This window comes from Oncorhynchus masou, chromosome 13 (assembly GCF_036934945.1).
Source record: "Oncorhynchus masou masou isolate Uvic2021 chromosome 13, UVic_Omas_1.1, whole genome shotgun sequence".
NCBI lineage: Eukaryota > Metazoa > Chordata > Actinopteri > Salmoniformes > Salmonidae > Oncorhynchus > Oncorhynchus masou.
This window is the reverse complement of record NC_088224.1, coordinates 76,981,340-77,002,181: the sequence shown is the minus strand read 5'-3', so window position 1 is coordinate 77,002,181 and position 20,842 is coordinate 76,981,340. Positions and strand designations below refer to the sequence as shown.

The 20,842-nt window shown below is 43.7% G+C and overlaps 1 protein-coding gene across 5 annotated transcripts in view; it reads right to left on the bottom strand.

Annotated features, from left to right (window-relative positions):
- Window positions 1–20,842, bottom strand: part of LOC135553087 (chloride channel protein 2-like) — a 213,633-nt gene that overhangs the window by 8,845 nt on the left and 183,946 nt on the right. For all 5 annotated transcript variants that reach the window (XM_064985180.1, XM_064985183.1, XM_064985181.1 and 2 more), the window contains 3 exons: window positions 10,769–10,807; window positions 6,438–6,542; window positions 874–960 (listed from right to left, as the gene is read on the bottom strand). In XM_064985180.1, coding sequence (XP_064841252.1) covers window positions 874–960; window positions 6,438–6,542; window positions 10,769–10,807 — 231 coding nt within the window. The remainder of the gene's footprint in view (window positions 1–873; window positions 961–6,437; window positions 6,543–10,768; window positions 10,808–20,842) is intronic.

Genomic DNA, 20,842 nt, shown 5'->3' with positions numbered 1-20,842 from the left:
AATAATAATTCATTGTTTTTTGTAAAGTGTTTTTTTTGCATCATACAACACAATACAATGAATGTACAGTCACCTATTTGGCCCATGGTGTTACAGGCCAACTAAAAAATTATGAATTAATGTCAAGCCCTTCATAATGTAAAAACGTTTTTAGAAGTCTCATGCAATGTAGTTCTGCATTGAACACCACATATAGGCTACTGTAGGCTATATCATAGAAATCAAAAGCTATTTCCATATGATAATGCTATGTGATTTGCTCCATTGGTTTTGTTGGTAGGCCTACATTATGCTCAAATAGCCACAGTATCTTATTGGCTACTGTCTAAAACTGTAAGGGTACAGCTTCAGTGTTCACTGTAAATGTGCGCCGGAAGATGCACAAAATTCTCACACTGTTCAAGTTTCCGTTCACAAGATCTAAAATTTGCTGTGACCCCAAAAATTTGAAGGAACATTGGTTATTACCATAACTACTGTTCCCTGAAGGATGGAAACAAGGTACAACACCTATTTGGCCCCACACCACGCGTTCCTGGGCTCGGTGAAGAGCAGTATTAAATTGAAGGAATGAATCCGAGCCTCACACTTATCACCAGCGAGGCGCGGATTTCATTGTCCTTGTCAGGCCTGATTTTAGTTCCTTCAACCGAAGTCTCAAGAGTGCGACCCCCCCTCCTTAAGGGAACAGTAGTTATAGTCATAATGTTATGTTATGCAGATGATTGTGACAGTGAGGAAGATGATGATGATGATGATGATGATGATGGACATTGTTATGATGATGGTGGCTGTCATGATGCTGTAAGTGATGATAATGATGGGACAGTGTCATGTTGATGTGGTCAACTCCAGGTGATCCGTGTCACTCACCTCTTTGAGGGACACCACTCCAATGAGTCGTCCGATGCTGGTGACATAGGCATGGTCCAACCCAAGCAGAGAGAAGATGGTGTGGGTCTGGGGACAAAAGACCAACACACTTAGAACCAATATTTAGAACACTCAGAACCAACAGCTAAAACTGTTAGAACCAACATTTAGAACCAACATCTAGAACACTTGGAACAAACACCTTAAACTGCTAGAACACAACCAACCATAGATTCCCTAATTCAACTAATGAAGTAATCAGCAAGTAATCAAAAGGAATCACGTTGATTAGTGTAATCAGGTGTTTGAGCACCACTGAGCTAGATTGTTGTGAAAGGTACAACATTCTACTGATACTATAAACTGCTAGAACATCAAGTGAACCACACATACAGCAGCTTGAGCCTAAACCCAAATCACAGGGAATAGAACTACCTTATTGTCATTTAAATATTTAATGCAATGGGAGTTTTCCATTACAATGTACCAGGAAACAAACACAAACATACAGTAGCATGGAATACACATCCCCCAGACACACACACACACACACACACACACACACACACACACACACACACACACACACACACACACACACACACACACACACACACACACACACACACACACACACACACACACACACACAGTACAAAATCTGAATTGATGCAAAAGTACTAAATAGAAAGAAGAGTTTATAAGAACGTTCACCACAGTTGAATGTAGTGGAGTAAAAGTAAAAGTTGTCAAAAATATAAATTAGTAAAGTAAAGTACAGATACCTAAAAAATCCCATTGACAATCACCCATATTAGCAAACTTATTTAATTTCAAACTTCACATTTGTCTAGTATAGGCTACTTATCATAATGAACAACATCAGCAAAATGCCTGCGATGAGTGATCGAGATGGTCGGTTTTGGTTTATCGTCCCAGCTCTAGAGCATGCGGACATGCACACACTAATATGTGGAGGGAGACTGTATGTGGTATTGGGTGTTGGCAGTGTGCGGTGAGGAAGGTTGAGAGAGGGGAGAGCTTGATGGATTGGTACAGAATCACACTCTTAAATGTTTTAACAGCAGGCACACAGAGCAGGGAGGTGAGGATAGGAAAAGAGGGGGTGGGGCATTTTATTTTAATTAGATTTATTTCACCTTTATTTAACCAGGTAGGCTAGTTGAGAACAAGTTCTCATTTGCAACTGCGACCTGGCCAAGATAAAGCATAGCAATTTGACACATACAACAACACAGAGTTACACATGGAATAAACAAAACATAGTCAATAATACAGTAGAACAAAAGAAAACAAAAAGTCTATATACTGTGAGTGCAAATGAGGTAAGATAAGGGAGTTAAGGCAATAAATAGGCCATGGTGGCGAAGTAATCACAATATAGCAAATACACACTGGAATGGTAGATGTGCAGAAGATGAATGTGCAAGTAGAGATACTGGGGTGCAAAGGAGAAAGATAAATAAATAAATACTGTATGGGGATGAGGTAAGTAGATAGATGGGCTATGTACAGGTGCAGTGATCTGTTAGCTGCTTTGACAGTTTGTGAGGGAGATATGAGTCTCCAGCTCCAGAGATTTTTGCAGTTTGTTCCAGTCATTGGCAGCAGAGAACTGGAAGGAAAGACGACCAAAGGAGGAGTTGGCTTTGGGGGTGAACAGTGAGATATACCTGCTGGAGCGCGTGCTACGAGTGGGTGCTGCTATGGTGACCAATGAGCTGAGATAAGGCGGGGCTTTACATAGGAAAGACTTGTAGATAACCTGTAGCCAGTGGGTTTGGCGATGCGTATGAAGCGAGGGCCAACCAACGAGAGTGTACAGGTCACAATGGTGGGTAGTGTATGGGGCTTTGGTGACAAAACGGATAGCACTGTGATAGACTGCATCCAGTTTGTTGAGTAGAGTGTTGGAGGCTATTTTATAGATGACATCACCGAAGTCGAGGATCGGGTAGGATGGTTAGTTTCACGAGGGTATGTTTGGCAGCATGAGTGAAGGATGCTTTGTTGCGATATAGGAAGCCAATTATAAATTTAATTTTGGATTGGAGATGCTTAATGTGAGTCTGGAAGTAGAGTTTACAGTCTAACCAGACACCTAGGTATTTGTAGTTGCCCACGTATTCTACGTCAGAGCCGTCCAGAGTAGTGATGCTGGACAGGCGAGCAGGTGCGTGCAGGGATTGGTTGAATAGCATGCATTTAGTTTCCCCTGCGTTTAAGAGCAGTTGGAGACCACGGAAGGAGAGTTGTATGGCATTGAAGCTCGTCTGGAGGTTAGTTAACACAGTGTCCAAACAGGGGCCAGAGGTATACAGAATGGTGTCGTCTGCGTAGAGGTGTACCAGAGAATCACCAGCAGGAAGAGCAACATCATTGATGTATACAGAGAAGAGAGTCGGCCCGAGGATTGAACCCTATGGCACCCCCATAGATAGCCAGAGGTCCGGACAACAGGCCCTCCGATTTGACACACTGAACTCTATCAAAGAAGTAGTTGGTAAACCAGGCGAGGCAATCATTTGAGGAACCAAGGCTGTCGGGTCTGCCAATAAGAATGTGGTGATTGACAGAGTCGAAAGCCTTGGCCAGGTCGATGAATACGGCTGCACAGAAATGTCCCTTATCGATGGCGGTTATGATGTCGTTTAGGACCTTGAGCGGGGTTGAGGTGCACCCATGACCAGCTCTGAAACCAGAATGCATAGCGGAGAAGGTACGGTGGGATTCGATATGGTCGATAATCTGTTGTTTAACTTGGCTTTTGAAGACCTTAGAAAGACAGGGTAGGATAGATATAGGTCTGTAGCAGTTTGGGTCTAGAGTGTCACCCCCTTTGAAGAGGGGGATGACCGCGGCAACTTTCCAATCTTTGGGAATCTCAGAGAGGTTGAGAGGTTGAACAGGCTAGTAATAGGAGTTGCAACAATTTCAGCAGATCATTTTAGAAAGAGAGGGTCCAGATTGTCTAGCCCGGCTGATTTGTTAGGGTCCAGATTTTGCAGCTCTTTCAGAACATCAGCTATCTTGATTTGGGTAAATGAGAAATGGTGGGGGCTTTGGCGGGTTGCTGTGGAGGGTGCCAGGCAGTTGACCGGGGTAGGGGTAGCCAGGTGGAAAGCATGGCCAGCCGTAGAGAAATGCTTATTGAAATTCTCAATTATAGTGGATTTATAGGTGGTGACAGTGTTTCCTAGCCTCAGAGCAGTGGGCAGCTGGGAGGAGGTGCTCTTATTCTCCATGGACTTTACAGTGTTTTTTTGAGTTAGTGGTACAGGATGCAAATGTCTGTTTGAAAAAGCTAGCCTTAGCTTTCCTAACTGCCTGTGTATATTTGTTCCTAACTTCCCTGAAAAGTTGCGTATCACAAGGGCTATTCGATGCTAATGCAGAACGCCACAGGATGTTTTTGTACTGGTCAAGGGCAGACAGGTCTGGAGTGAACCAAGGACTATATCTATTCCTAGTTCTACATTTTTTGAATGGGGCATGCTTATTACGATGGTGAGGAAGGCACTTTTAAAGTATCGCCAGGCATCATCTACTGACGGGATGAGGTCAATGTCATTCCAGGATACCCCAGCCAGGTCAATTAGAAAGGCCTGCTCACAGAAGAAATCTAGGGGTCTGATGATGTGGGTTTTTTATGACCCCTCACGCCCCTGGTAAATCTTAGGCCACAGACAAATTCCTTTGTCCTGTTACTATGGAGAGCCAGCCTCAGAACATTAAACATGAAATAAAGGGACTTTGGAACAATGGTTTCCGTCAGCCACAATGGTGGTCATGACGATAGATGGAACATGAAAATGTATGTCATTTTTGTTTTGTTATTAAAGGTTAATAGATGACGTTATTGCGAAAACATTGTCACGTCAACAGTTTACCTAGTGTTTGTTTGATGTTTATACATTATACAAGCAGCAAATGTCCAAATCAAAGAGAATGTTTTGGTAAAGATGAAATGTGAAGATAGTTGTCTAAAATTAGATTCGAGTAAAATCTAGACCATGCCTCTTAACTAGGTACGCCCAGAGAATTGCCCTAAAGGCGGTTACACCCACTTTTGACACAAGGGTATAAAACCTGTGAGTAAAGAATTTACAGAGGAAACTACGTGACCCAAGCTATAGCCAAGGTCTAAAAAGTAAACGAACCCAGAACGCAACACAAGTTTGAAGACAAATAAATATTTTTCTACCCAAGCTACGGATGGGTAGCTGTGTCTAAGCGGATGAATTCAAGCCGGACCCCCTAGCATCCAATCCCAGCGAATCGTGGTATCTAAATGGTTTCATTCCTATGCTGTGAGCTCTGAGCTACAGAGCTGTCTGTCCTCAGAAGGCCCCTTCCAGAGCAAGGGTGAGGGAACAGACTCCTAAGCCAAAAGGACACTGACATCGGGAGGACGATCAGAGGTACGCAGGAGTAGTGTGTCATCGAGCAGCCTGAACGGTCCCCTGAACAGTCCACACAGAGAATCCTCTGAGATCTTCCCCACGTAATTACATCATTATATACTGACGCATAAGAGCGGCAGTTTGGGGCAAGGCTAGGGTTAGAATAGCATAGCTGACAAATTCACCCAAATGTATATTTCTCTCTTATTTTTCCTCTCGCTTTGAAATCCCCATTTTGGGTAACACGCACCATAAGTTCTAATCAGTAGCCTAGAATGTGTTTTGTCTATGTGTATCTTTTATCATCATTTTAGCTTTCTAGTAAATAAATATTCAACTAAGATTGGTGTGGTACGAACTCATTGGTGAGACCCGGGTCCGTGCAGATTCACGGACTATACGACGTTCAGAACGAGATTGTAAAGGTAACTGGTTAATTAGCGGCTGTTGTAAAATCGATATTCTGATATTCTTTGAGTTAATTTGGGAAATAGAAACTCAATAAAAAATAGTTTTCCCATGGTGCCCCAGGTTAATGAGTTAATAATTGCTTGATTCAGTTAATCACGCAATTAGAAACTTTTAATCATTCGATGAACAGCAGTCGTCACATTAACTAATACAACGTCACAAAAGGGGCAATCAATTCACATATGGTATCAAGGGCACAGCTGGGGGCAGAGGGAGGTCTATAGCAAGTGGCAACAGTGAGAGACTTGTTTCTGGAAAGGTGAATTTTTAGAAGTAGAAGCTTGAATTTTTGGGTACAGACTTGGATAGTAATACAGAACTCTGCAGGCTATATTTGCAGTAGATTGCAACACCGCCCCCTATGGCAGTTCTATCTTGACGGAAAATGCTATAGTTAGCGATTGAGATTTCAAGGTTTTTGGTGGTTTTCCTAAGCCAAAATTCAGACACGACTAAGACATCCAGGTTGGCAGAGTGCGCTAAAGCAGTGAGTAAAACAAACTTAGGGAGTAGGCTTCTAATATTAACATGCATGAAACCAAATAAACCATAATAAACCATTATGAATGGAGGACATTATGGAGGACACAGTCAAAAGGGGGTTGTACTGAGCAGCATAATTAACAGACAGACAGACAGACAGACAGACAGACAGACAGACAGACAGACCTTATGTAGTGAGGTGCGCTCCACCAGTTGGAAGGGGGCAGGGTCGATCTTGCAGTTGTCAAAGTTCACCTGCTCGTCAAGCTGGTTCTCCTCCCACTCTGCAATCTGCAGACCCAATGAAGAAGAGAGTGGAGAGAAACATTTTGGAAGTACTCAAACCCTATTAGACACAGAATACTTAAATGGTCTTTACATCCTGGAGATAAAATAACAGATATGGCTTTTATCTTTAATTCAGTAAGGCATTCATCCATATTTCAAAAGATAAAAACATTCATTTTTAATGCCTTAAACTCCAGTGATTGTTAACAATATGGGCTTCATCAAATGTAAATGCTAATAGTTTAGCAAATATGAGTGATATGCAACATAAGCATGGTATCAGTTGAAAGGGTAGCATGTGAGATTAATACGATTATAGATTATGGAATAATGTTCAGAACAAAGGTGAGAATAAAACAGTTAAAGCCCTTATCAGTGGAAACATTTCAGACTATTTAAATTGACGTACCACCAAGCATTTTAGCTTTAATCCAAAAAATCCAATAGATCCTAATAGCAACCAAATCACTTTGCTAAACCCAATACTAATCTCAATCCCTATCCTACCCCATTCATTAGACAATATGTATATATACACACACTACCGGTCAAAAGTTTTTGTCTTTATTTGTACTATTTTCTACATTGTAGAATAATAGTGAAGGCATCAAAACAACGAAATAACACATATGGAAGTTAATAAGCAAAAAAGTGTTCAACAAATCAAAATACACTACTGTTCAAAAGTTTGGGGTCACTTAGAAATGTCCTTGTTTTTTAAAGAAAAACACATTTTTGTCCATTAAAATAACATCAAATTGATCAGAAATACAGTGGAGACATTGTTAGTGTTGTAAATGACTATTGTAGCTGGAAACGGCCAATTTTTGAAATGGAATATCTTCTAATAGCCACCCTTTTCCTTGATGACAGCTTTGCACACTCTTGGCATTCTCTCAACCAGCTTCATGCGGAATGCTTTTCCAATAGTCTTGAAGGATTTCCCACATATGCAGAGCACTTGTTGGCTGCTTTTCCTTCACTCTGAGGTCTGACTCATCCCAAACCATCTCAATTTGGTTGAGGTCAGGGAATTGTGGAGGCCAGGTCATCTGATGCAGCACTCCATCACTCTTCTTCTTGGTAAAATAGCCCTTACACAGGCTGGAGGTGTGTTGGATCACTGTCCTGTTAAAAAATAAATGATAGTCCCACTAATTCTAAACAAATCACAGACAGTGTCACCAGCAAAGAACCCCCACACCATAACATCTCCTCCTCCATGGTTTATGGTGGGAAATACACATTTGGAGATCATCCGTTCACCCACACAGCGTCTCACAAAGTCACAGTGATTGGAACAAAAAATCTCCAATTTGGACTCTAGACCAAAGGACAAATTTCCACCGGTCTAATGTCCATTGCTCGTATTTCTTGGCCCAAGCAATTCTCTTCTTCCAATTGAGGTCCTTTAGTAGTGGTTTCTTTGCAAATATTCGACCATGAAGGCCTGATAAACACAGTCTCCTGTGAATAGTTGATGTTGAGTCCGGTAACCTTAATGAACGTATCCTCTGCAGCAGAAGTAACTCTGGGTCTTCCATTCCTGTGGCCGTCCTCATGAGAGCCGGTTTCATCATAGCGCTTGATGGTTTTTGCGACTGCACTTGAAGAAACTTTAAAAGTTCTTGAAATTTTCCATATTGACTGACCTTCATGTCTTAAATTAATGATGGACTGTCGTTTCTCTTTGCTTATTTGAGCTGTTCTTGCCATAATATGGACTTGGTCTTTACCAAATAGGGCTATCTTCTGTATACCCATTTACCTTGTCACAACACAATTGATTGGCTGAAATGCATTAAGAAGGAAAGAAATTCCACAACTTTTAAGAAGGCACACCTGTTAATTGAAATGCACTCATGAAGCGTGTTGAGAGAATGCCAAGAATGTGCAAAGCTGTCATCAATGCAAAGTGTGGCTACTTTGAAGAATCTCAAATCTATTTGGATTTGTTTAACACTTTTTTGGTATATACACTGCTCAAAAAAATAAAGGGAACACTAAAATAACACATCCTAGATCTGAATTAATGAAATATTCGTATTAAATACTTTTTTTCTTTACTTAGTTGAATGTACTGACAACAAAATCACACAAAAATTACCAATGGAAATCAAATTTATCAACCCATGGAAGTCTGGATTTGGAGTCACACTCAAAATTAAAGTGTAAAACCACACTACAGGCTGATCCAACTTTGATGTAATGTCCTTAAAACAAGTCAAAATGAGGCTCAGTAGTGTGTGTGGCCTCCACGTGCCTGTATGACCTCCCTACAACGTCTGGGCATGCTCCTGATGAGATGGTGGATGGTCTCCTGAAGGATCTCCTCCCAGACCTGGACTAAAGCATCCGCCAACTCCTGGACAGTCTGTGGTGGATGGAGCGAGACATGATGTCCCAGATGTGCTCAATTGGATTCAGGTCTGGGGAACGGGCGGGCCAGTCCATAGCATCAATGCCTTCCTCTTGCAGGAACTGCTGACACACTCCAGCCACATGAGGTCTAGCATTGTCTTGCATTAGGAGGAAGCCAGGGCCAACCGCACCAGCATATGGTCTCACAAGGGGTCTGAGGATCTCATCTCGGTACCTAATGGGAGTCAGGCTACCTCTGGCGAGCACATGGAGGGCTGTGCACCCTCATGGAGTCTGTTTCTGACGGTTTGAGCAGACACATGCACATTTGTGGCCTGCTGGAGGTCATTTTGCAGGGCTCTGGCAGTGCTCCTCCTGCTCCTCCTTGCACAAAGGCGGAGGTAGCGGTCCTGCTGCTGGGTTGTTGCCCTCCTACGGCCTCCTCCACATCTCCTGATGTACTGGCCTGTCTCCTGGTAACGCCTCCATGCTCTGGACACTACGCTGACAGACACAGCAAACCTTCTTGCCACAGCTCGCATTGATGTGCCATCCTGCATGAGCTGCACTACCTGTGGGTTGTAGATTCCGTATCATGCTACCACTAGAGTGAAAGCACCGCCAGCATTCAAAAGTGACCAAAACATCAGCCAAGAAGCATAGGAACTGAGAAGTGGTCTGTGGTCACCACCTGCAGAACCACTCCTTTATTGGGGGTGTCTTGCTAATTGCCTATAATTTCCACCTGTTGTCTATTCCATTTGCACAACAGCATGTGAAATTTATTGTCAATCAGTGTTGCTTCCTAAGTGGACAGTTTGATTTCACAGAAGTGTGATTCACTTGGAGTTACATTGTGTTGTTTAAGTGTTCCCTTTATTTTTTTGAGCAGTATATAAATATATATATATATATATATATATATATATATATATATATATATATATATATAGACATATTTGTGTTTTAGACAGAGCTTCGGGGCACCATATATATTCGCCGTATACACACACAGAGTCCCTCCCCAATAAATTGTTCTGAAGTGTCAGTCCTATATATATAGATATAAGAAAGATCCGGAAACAATTTATTATTAATATGTATTTTAACCCCTTATTTTTGGCACTAAAGAGTCTCCATATATACTTCCATAAGGTTTCTCAACTGGTACTGGGGGACCTTCACACAAGTCGTGTGAGCCCTGTGGGCGTCCAAGAGCAAAACAACATGTACATGTTCGTGAAAGTCTCACCTTTCCACAGAGGGGTATTAGTGTGTAGCCCAAAATGTTTGGACACTACAGACAGAAGTTGGCAGATCGGCTGTACTGACTACCGACGAGTCCCAAGATGCTTGTGGGGGTCGAAGAGTCTCCTCTTTCCATAGAGGGGTCATATCGTTCGGACGCTACAGACAATTATGGGAGAAGACCAATTTTCGGGATGTCTCATGGTCTGACAAACACCGCTCTAGCTCTGTCACCTTTCACTGCTGATGCGGAAGTGCGAGATAGGCGAATGCAGTGGATTGACACACATCCAATGCAAAAAAAACAGATCTCTCTTAAACTTATGGAGATTTTTGTATTATGCTAATTAGATGTCCACTGGGGCGCGGACATCGACCTTAGAGGGTTAAGGCTAGGTTGTTGCCTGTTTTATTTGGCTACACAGTGCCTGGCTGTGGTCTCTGGTGCAGAGATAATAGATGCCCATAGAATTTCCAGCTTTGACAAAGCTCTTCATACACAGTGACTTATTATTCCCCTGATAACCAATGAATACACCGTAGCATACACATAGACATCACTGATACATCCTGACAGAAAAGGGAGAAAGAGGGAGAGAAAGTGTGTTGTAGGGTCTCACCTCTCTGATGGTCATGTCATCATCCACATCGAAGTCATCCTGAGAGGAGAGGGACAGGAAACAGATCAACACACACTGCAAACACACACCAAAAAGACTTGTATGCACGGCCGCACACAAACGCTACAGACAAGTACAATGTCTAAATGACAGTAAGTAACTTAAAATACAAACCCAATGACACAAAGTACACTCATACCACAAAGAAAACACTTGTCCATGTAGTGGCCACATAGCGGTCAAACTGAACACAGTTACAAAATGAAAAGGCAGATGGAGAGATGTGACAAGAGAGACTAAATTAATAACTACACAGATGACCATGGTGGGGTTTGAAAATGTACTTGAAACAGATGAGGATAATAATGGTTTGAATTCATAAACAGTGCTTTTCACAAGGTCTCATTCATAAACAGTGGTTTTCACAAGGTCTCATTCATAAACAGTGCTTTTCACAAGGTCTCATTCATAAACAGTGCGTTTCACAAGGTCTCATTCATAAACAGTGCTTTTCACAAGGTCTCATTCATAAACAGTGCTTTTCACAAGGTCTCAAAGTACAGATCGGATGATTGGCACTGAAGGATTTGACCATGGAGTGATGATGGCCACAGTTTGGATATGTGCCGGGCGGGCCTGAAAACCTGAGAGAGTTCTACAGTGCTGAGTGGTACTTTAGTGTGTGTGGGTCAATGTCAAAAGGTGTGTGTAGAGCCCAATTTGGACAGGAAACTTTTTCTGGGGGAGCTCAGGTTATATAATTAACAAAATCACCAGATCCATAATTTTCGTCCCGTCCGTAATTTTCTGCCACGTCAGTAATTTTTGTTTGGCAGGAAGATTATTAAGCTCCTAGGTGGCGCAGTGGTCTAAGCAGCTGCATCTCCATACAGCCTGGTTCAAATCCAGGCTGCATCACATCTGGCTGTGATTGGGAGTACCATAGGGTAATGTACAATTGGGGTAGGCTGTCATGGTAAATAAGAATTTGTTCTTAACTGACTTGCCTAGTTAAATAAATACGAATATTATCCCAAAAACCTACTGTTTTCCGGGAAACTCCCAGGTCCAGTCCCGTGCGATTCATCATTCCTGTGTTTTGAGGGATATTACAGAGTTTAACAGGTGCTGCACCCAGTTTGGGTTAGAACATGGGAACAAATTGATCCTTAAAAAAAAGTGCTATGCAAGTAGCATACAGATGAATGACCCGTTTTGCCACATATCAACTTTCCTAGAGCCTACTTCTCTTTTAAAAGATGACGTGGACAATATTGTGCCGATGATTTGCCAAATATGTCAGTTAATTAAATGTCTGCATAGGATACAGTTCATGGTTCTTATTGATATGCATTATTAGTTTGACTTTCTCCGAACTGAAGGACAATATTAGGCTAATATTAGGCTATCCCTGGACATCATAACTGAAGGCCATCAGGCCAATATGAGGCTATCCCTGGACATCATAACTGAAAGCCATCAGGCCAATATTAGGCTATCCCTAGACATAATAACTGAAGGCCATCAGGCCAATATTAGGCTATCCCTGGACATCGTAACTGACAGCCACCAGGCCAATATGAGGCTATCCCTGGACATCATAACTGAAAGCCATCAGGCCAATATTAGGCTATCCCTGGACATCATAACTGAAGGCATCAGGCCAATATTAGGCTATCCCTGGACATCATAACTGAAAGCCATCAGGCCAATATTAGGCTATCCCTGGACATCATAACTGAAGGCATCAGGCCAATATTAGGCTATCCCTGGACTTCATAACTGAAAGCTAACAGGCCAATATTAGGCTATCCCTGGACTTCATAACTGAAAACCATCAGGCCAATATGAGGCTATCCCTGGACATCATAACTGAAGGCCATCAGGCCAATATTAGGCTATCCCTGGACATCATAACCGAAGGCATCAGGCCAATATTAGGCTATCCTTGGACTTCATAACTGAAAGCTATCAGGCCAATATGAGGCTATCCCTGGACATCATAACTGAAGGCATCAGGCCAATATTAGGCTATCCCTAGACATCATAACTGAAAGCCACCAGGCCAATATTAGGCTATCCCTGGACATCATAACTGAAGGCATCAGGCCAATATTAGGCTATCCCTGGACATCATAACTGAAGGCATCAGGCCAATATTAAGCTATCCCTGGACATCATAACTGAAGGCATCAGGCCAATATTAGGCTATCCCTGGACATCATAACTGAAAGCCACCAGGCCAATATTACGCTATCCCTGGACATCATAACCATCAGAATATTAGGCTATCCCTGGACATCATAACTGAAAGCCATCAGGCCAATATTAGGCTATCCCTGGACATCATAACTGAAGGCCATCAGGCCAATATTAGGCTATCCAGGAAGCTCTTTGCCACCTTCTCCTCCCTCCTGAATCCTCCTCCCCCTCCCCCTCCTCCCTCTCTGCAGATGACTTCATCAACCATTTTGAAAAGAAGGTCGACGACATCCAATCCTCGTTTGCTAAGTCAAACGACACCGCTGGTTCTGCTCACACTGCCCTACCCTGTGCTCTGACCTCTTTCTCCCCTCTCTCTCCAGATGAAATCTCGCTTCTTGTGACGACCGGCCGCCCAACAACCTGCCCGCTTGACCCTATCCCCTCCTCTCTTCTCCAGACCATTTCCGGAGACCTTCTCCCTTACCTCACCTCGCTCATCAACTCATCCCTGACCGCTGGCTACGTCCCTTCCGTCTTCAAGAGCGAGTTGCACCCCTTCTGAAAAAACCTACACTCGATCCCTCCGATGTCAACAACTACAGACCAGTATCCCTTCTTTCTTTTCTCTCCAAAACTCTTGAACGTGCCGTCCTTGGCCAGCTCTCCCGCTATCTCTCTCAGAATGACCTTCTTGATCCAAATCAGTCAGGTTTCAAGACTAGTCATTCAACTGAGACTGCTCTTCTCTGTATTACGGAGGCGCTCCGCACTGCTAAAGCTAACTCTCTCTCCTCTGCTCTCATCCTTCTAGACCTAACGGCTGCCTTCGATACTTTGAACCATCAGATCCTCCTCTCCACCCTCTCCGAGTTGGGCATCTCCGGCGCGGCCCACGCTTGGATTGCGTCCTACCTGACAGGTCGCTCCTACCAGGTGGCGTGGCGAGAATCTGTCTCCTCGCCACGCGCCCTCACCACTGGTGTCCCCAGGGCTCTGTTCTAGGCCCTCTCCTATTCTCGCTATACACCAAGTCACTTGGCTCTGTCATAACCTCACATGGTCTCTCCTATCATTGCTATGCAGACGACACACAATTAATCTTCTCCTTTCCCCTTCTGATGACCAGGTGGCGAATCGCATCTCTGCATGTCTGGCAGACATATCAGTGTGGATGACGGATCACCACCTCAAGCTGAACCTCGGCAAGACGGAGCTGCTCTTCCTCCCGGGGAAGGACTGCCCGTTCCATGATCTCGCCATCACGGTTGACAACTCCATTGTGTCCTCCTCCCAGAGCGCTAAGAACCTTGGCGTGATCCTGGACAACACCCTGTCGTTAATATAATAATAATAATAATAATATATCCCATTTAGCAGACGCTTTTGTCCAAAGCGACTTACAAGTCGGCTGGGGCCACTACTTTTACATATGGGTGGCCCCAGCGGGAACGGAACCAACATCATGGCGGTGGCCCGTTCCTGTAGGTTCATGCTCTACAACATCCGCAGAGTACGACCCTGCCTCACACAGGAAGCGGCGCAGGTCCTAATCCAGGCACTTGTCATCTCCCGTCTGGATTACTGCAACTCGCTGTTGGCTGGGCTCCCTGCCTGTGCCATTAAACCCCTACAACTCATCCAGAACGCCGCAGCCCGTCTGGTGTTCAACCTTCCCCAAGTTCTCTCACGTCACCCCGCTCCTCCGCTCTCTCCACTGGCTTCCAGTTGAAGCTCGCATCCGCTACAAGACCATGGTGCTTGCCTACGGAGCTGTGAGGGGAACGGCAACGCAGTACCTCCAGGCTCTGATCAGGCCCTACACCCAAGCAAGGGCACTGCGTTCATCCACCTCTGGCCTGCTCGCCTCCCTACCACTGAGGAAGTACAGTTCCCGCTCAGCCCAGTCAAAACTGTTCGCTGCTCTGGCCCCCAATGGTGGAACAAACTCCCTCACGACGCCAGGACAGCGGAGTCAATCACCACCTTCCGGAGACACCTGAAACCCCACCTCTTCAAGGAATACATAGGATAGGATAAGTAATCCTTCTCCCCCCCCTTAATGATTTAGATGCACTATTGTAAAGTGGCTGTTCCACTGGATGTCAGAAGGTGAATTCACCAATTTGTAAGTCGCTCTGGATAAGAGCGTCTGCTATATGACTTAAATGTAATGTAAATGTAAGGCATCAGGCCAATATTAGGCTATCCCTGGACATCATAACTGAAGGCATCAGGCCAATATTAGGCTATCCCTGGACATCATAACTGAAAGCCACCAGGCCAATATTAGGCTATCCCTGGACATCATAACTGAAGGCATCAGGCCAATATTAGGCTATCCCTGGACATCATAACTGAAAGCCATCAGGCCAATATTAGGCTATCCCTGGACATCATAACTGAAGGCATCAGGCCAATATTAGGCTATCCCTGGACTTCATAACTGAAAGCTATCAGGCCAATATTAGGCTATCCCTGGACTTCATAACTGAAAACCATCAGGCCAATATGAGGCTATCCCTGGACATCATAACTGAAAGCCATCAGGCCAATATTAGGCTATCCCTGGACATCATACCTGAAGGCCATCATTCCAATATGAGGCTATCCCTGGACATCATAACTGAAGGCCATCAGGCCAATATTAGGCTATCCCTGGACATCATAACTGAAGAATATTAGGCTATCCCTGGACTTCATAACTGAAAACCATCAGGCCAATATGAGGCTATCCCTGGACATCATAACTGAAGGCCATCAGGCCAATATAACTGAGGCTATCCCTGGACATCATAACTGAAAGCCATCAGGCCAATATTAGGCTATCCCTGGACATCATAACTGAAGGCCATCAGGCCAATATTAGGCTATCCCTGGACATCATAACTGACAGCCACCAGGCCAATATTAGGCTATCCCTGGACATCATAACTGAAAGCCATCAGGCCAATATTAGGCTATCCCTGGACATCATAACTGAAGGCATCAGGCCAATATTAGGCTATCCCTGGACATCATAACTGAAAGCCATCAGGCCAATATTAGGCTATCCCTGGACATCATAACTGAAGGCATCAGGCCAATATTAGGCTATCCCTGGACTTCATAACTGAAGCTAACAGGCCAATATTAGGCTATCCCTGGACTTCATAACTGAAAACCATCAGGCCAATATGAGGCTATCCCTGGACATCATAACTGAAGGCCATCAGGCCAATATTAGGCTATCCCTGGACATCATAACCATCAGAAGGCATCAGGCCAATATTAGGCTATCCTTGGACTTCATAACTGAAAGCTATCAGGCCAATATGAGGCTATCCCTGGACATCATAACTGAAGGCATCAGGCCAATATTAGGCTATCCCTAGACATCATAACTGAAAGCCACCAGGCCAATATTAGGCTATCCCTGGACATCATAACTGAAGGCATCAGGCCAATATTAGGCTATCCCTGGACATCATAACTGAAGGCATCAGGCCAATATTAAGCTATCCCTGGACATCATAACTGAAGGCATCAGGCCAATATTAGGCTATCCCTAGACATCATAACTGAAAGCCACCAGGCCAATATTACGCTATCCCTGGACATCATAACTGAAGGCATCAGGCCAATATTAGGCTATCCCTGGACATCATAACTGAAAGCCATCAGGCCAATATTAGGCTATCCCTGGACATCATAACTGAAGGCATCAGGCCAATATTAGGCTATCCCTGGACATTGGAAGTATCTTCACGCCTAAAAGAGCCTCCAGGCTTCTGTCAAAACGGTCAATTTTGAATGAGGAAGAAAATTATTACAGGGGCAGTTTGGCCATACCTATCCCATCTTAAAATTTCTAGTGGAAAAATGGACATGCTGGGGTAGTACTTACATGTTCTATAGCAATGTTCTATAGCACGTGTTTCAAACTCATTCCACGGGGGGCGAGTGTTTGTGAGTTTTTGCCTCACCCTTGTACTCGATTGATGATTTAAACGAAAGGAAAAAACAGACACTCTGCCCTCCGTGGAATGAGTTTGACACCCCTGTTCTATAGTAATACTAGTCCCGTGAGAATAGTGCTTATGTGTGACTTTAGTGTAAAAGGGTGTGTGTGTGTGTGTGTTTATTAATTTCTCTCGGTCTACCTCCACACCTGATCCCTCTCCCAGTCTCAGGCCCTAGGGGGTGATGGGAGCCCTGAGCTCATTTATCCACCTGCCTGCAGTGGCTGACCTACCTGTAACCCTGGCAACAGTTGCTGTGGGGCCCGGCTGGTCAAGGTGACCTCACTACTGTAGAATCATAGAACCAGAACCAGAAGCCAGATGTGTCTGGAGCTGACAACACCATCACCACTGACACCAACATGGACTGACAGTCTACTAGCACTGCATTTTACAGTCCTGTTTCCACCAGTTTTTACCTGCTACTTACTCCCATGAGGTCAATGGGTACTTTTCTGGTACACATTTAGCAGAATTGAACACATTGGTTACTACCATTACTTTCTAAGTAGATACATATGGTACATTCAAATAAAAGTGCTACTGTCAAACCTGTACACCTCTCCAAAATCAGGACACTGCACAGATGAAAGAGGTGTGTGTGTGTGTGTGTGTGTGTGTGTGTGTGTGTGTGTGTGTGTGTGTGTGTGTGTGTGTGTGTGTGTGTGCATGCGTGTGTGTAGAAGAATCAGTATAATACAGAGATGTAGTTGTTTGATATTTATATTTCTGCATCTGTGTGTCTCTCTTAATCTAATCGAAGTCCTCTGCTCCTTCTCTTAGTGTCTTGACCGCAGTGTTGGTCCACTGCAATCCACACATCAAACTACTCAACAAGCTTCAATTCAGGGCCAGCCCAGAATATAACAAACATACACACACACTCGCTGACAATGCCATTCCCAGTGTGATTCTAAAGGCGGAGAATAAATCTGGACAAACACAACGTCCATTAATAAGGCATGAAACCGCTCAGTGACGTGTTGTCTGGTCTACTCTCGTTAAGAGGAAAGAGAGAAAGAATGAGAAAACACTGAGCTCTGAAAGGCCAGGATCATTTCTCTGGGATGGAATACTCAAGTAATTTACCCTGCATCAATATTTCACACATGATCCAGAGAGGGAAGGCAGGAAAGAAGGTAGACCGGAGGGGGAAGGAGGAGGAGGTGGGAAAAAGGAGGATCAGGTAGGGAAAGGATGAAAAGGGGAGGGTAAGAAAGAGAGAAATAGTGACGCAGAGAGGTAGATAAAAAGAGGGGAAATGAGAGTAATTTGGAGAGAGAAGGGGGCTGTGAACCACAGCTCAGGGGGAGAAAGAGAAGTAGTAACTTCATTTCTTTAAGATGCGGGGGTGTACTGTAGTGTCGTCGGAAGTCTTGGGTAAATATTTTAATACATTTGTTTGTTCATATTTAGGTTTAGGGCCTGTGTGGCAAAATGGATTCTGAGTAACCACACACTCCCTCTGAATACTAATAACTATAATCAACACTAACAAACACCCTAGCATAAACACACACATACATACACACCTAGAGGGTAGTTGTGCCTAATTAGCTCATCAAAGCTTGATAATTACTAATGTCTCCACATCACCAAAATATTCAGGGCATCAATATTGTACCATTAGGTTTAGGCTATCAATGTTTAATGACATTAAAACCTGTCACTATTACATTTCCAGATTGCTGTTCTCTTGACTATTTATGAATAAAACAATAATTAGCATTTTATATTTTGTCAGAGGGGTACATGTAACATTTTGTCATGTTTTAAATGTTGCAATCATCATTCTTAATTCAAAATTGGGCAGTTGTTTCATTGATGGACATGCATCACTGTTAAAGCGTAGCAGCTTTGGTAATTGGACAGTGTATTTTGGTTTATGGTTTCCTTGGTGGTTGTATTTGTAATTGCTTGGCCATTGAACAGGAGGACTAGAACTGCTTGTCTTACCAACAGGATACATCTTTGATTTCTGTTAATAATATATGCCATTTAGCAGACACTTTTATCCAAATCGACTTAGGCATGCGTGCATACATTTTACGTATGGGTGGTCCCGGGAATCAAACCCTCAACCCTGGCGGTGGAAGCACCATGTTCTACCAACTAAGCAACACAGGGCCCAGACGCATGTCATAAAATACCACCTCCCCCCACCCCACCCCGCTCCCACCCCAATCCAAACCTCTCCCCCTCCCTCTATCCCTAGTATAACTTGTGTCCTCATGACAAATGGTATGAACAACTACAGCAGATGAACAAGTGGGAGGGGTTTGGTTCTGTAGAGGGGTGGACTGTAGCGCTACAGGCCCCACCCACAAACCAGTAGAAGGTCACTGATTGGACACCTCTAATGACATGGCTGATGATGGACAGCGTAGCAGCATGCTTTGGTTGAACCGCCACATCCCTTAAGTTAACCACAACTTATCCACACCACCCTTACTGAGGAAAGACCACGTTTGGACCACAAACCCGGTTTGTAGTCTTTTGGGGTTTAGGGTGTCATAGCTACAGTGCCTTGCGAAAGTATTCGGCCCCCTTGAACTTTGCGACCTTTTGCCACATTTCAGGCTTCAAACATAAAGATATAAAACTGTATTTTTTTGTGAAAAATCAACAACAAGTGGGACACAATCATGAAGTGGAACGACATTTATTGGATATTTCAAACTTTTTTAACAAATCAAAAACTGAAAAATTGGCCGTGCAAAATTATTCAGCCCCTTTACTTTCAGTGCAGCAAACTCTCTCCAGAAGTTCAGTGAGGATCTCTGAATGATCCAATGTTGACCTAAATGACTAATGATGATAAATACAATCCACCTGTGTGTAATCAAGTCTCCATATAAATGCACCTGCACTGTGATAGTCTCAGAGGTCCGTTAAAAGCGCAAAGAGCATCATGAAGAACAAGGAACACACCAGGCAGGTCCGAGATACTGTTGTGAAGAAGTTTAAAGCCGGATTTGGATACAAAAAGATTTCCCAAGCTTTAAACATCCAAGGAGCACTGTGCAAGCGATAATATTGAAATGTAAGGAGTATCAGACCACTGCAAATCTACCAAGACCTGGCCGTCCCTCTAAACTTTCAGCTCATACAAGGAGAAGACTGATCAGAGATGCAGCCAAGAGGCCCATGATCACCCTGGATGAACTGCAGAGATCTACATCTGAGGTGGGAGACTCTGTCCATAGGACAACAATCAGTCGTATATTGCACAAATCTGGCCTTTATGGAAGAGTGGCAAGAAGAAAGCCATTTCTTAAAGATATCCATAAAAAGTGTTGTTTAAAGTTTGCCACAAGCCACCTGGGAGACACACCAAACATGTGGAAGAAGGTGCTCTGGTCAGATGAAACCAAAATTGAACTTTTTGGCAACAATGCAAAACGTTATGTTTGGCGTAAAAGCAACACAGCTCATCACCCTGAACACACCATCCCCACTGTCAAACATGGTGGTGGCAGCATCATTGTTTGGGCCTGCTTTTCTTCAGCAGGGACAGGGAAGATGGTTAAAACTGATGGGAAGATGGATGGAGCCAAATACAGGACCATTCTGGAAGAAAACATGATGGAGTCTGCAAAAGACCTGAGACTGGGACGGAGATTTGTCTTCCAACAAAACAATGATCCAAAACATAAAGCAAAATCTACAATGGAATGGTTCAAAAATAAACATATCCAGGTGTTAGAATGGCCAAGTCAAAGTCCAGACCTGAATCCAATCGAGAATCTGTGGAAAGAACTGAAAACTGCTGTTCACAAATGCTCTCCATCCAACCTCACTGAGCTCGAGCTGTTTTGCAAGGAGGAATGGGAAAACATTTCAGTCTCTCGATGTGCAAAACTGATAGAGA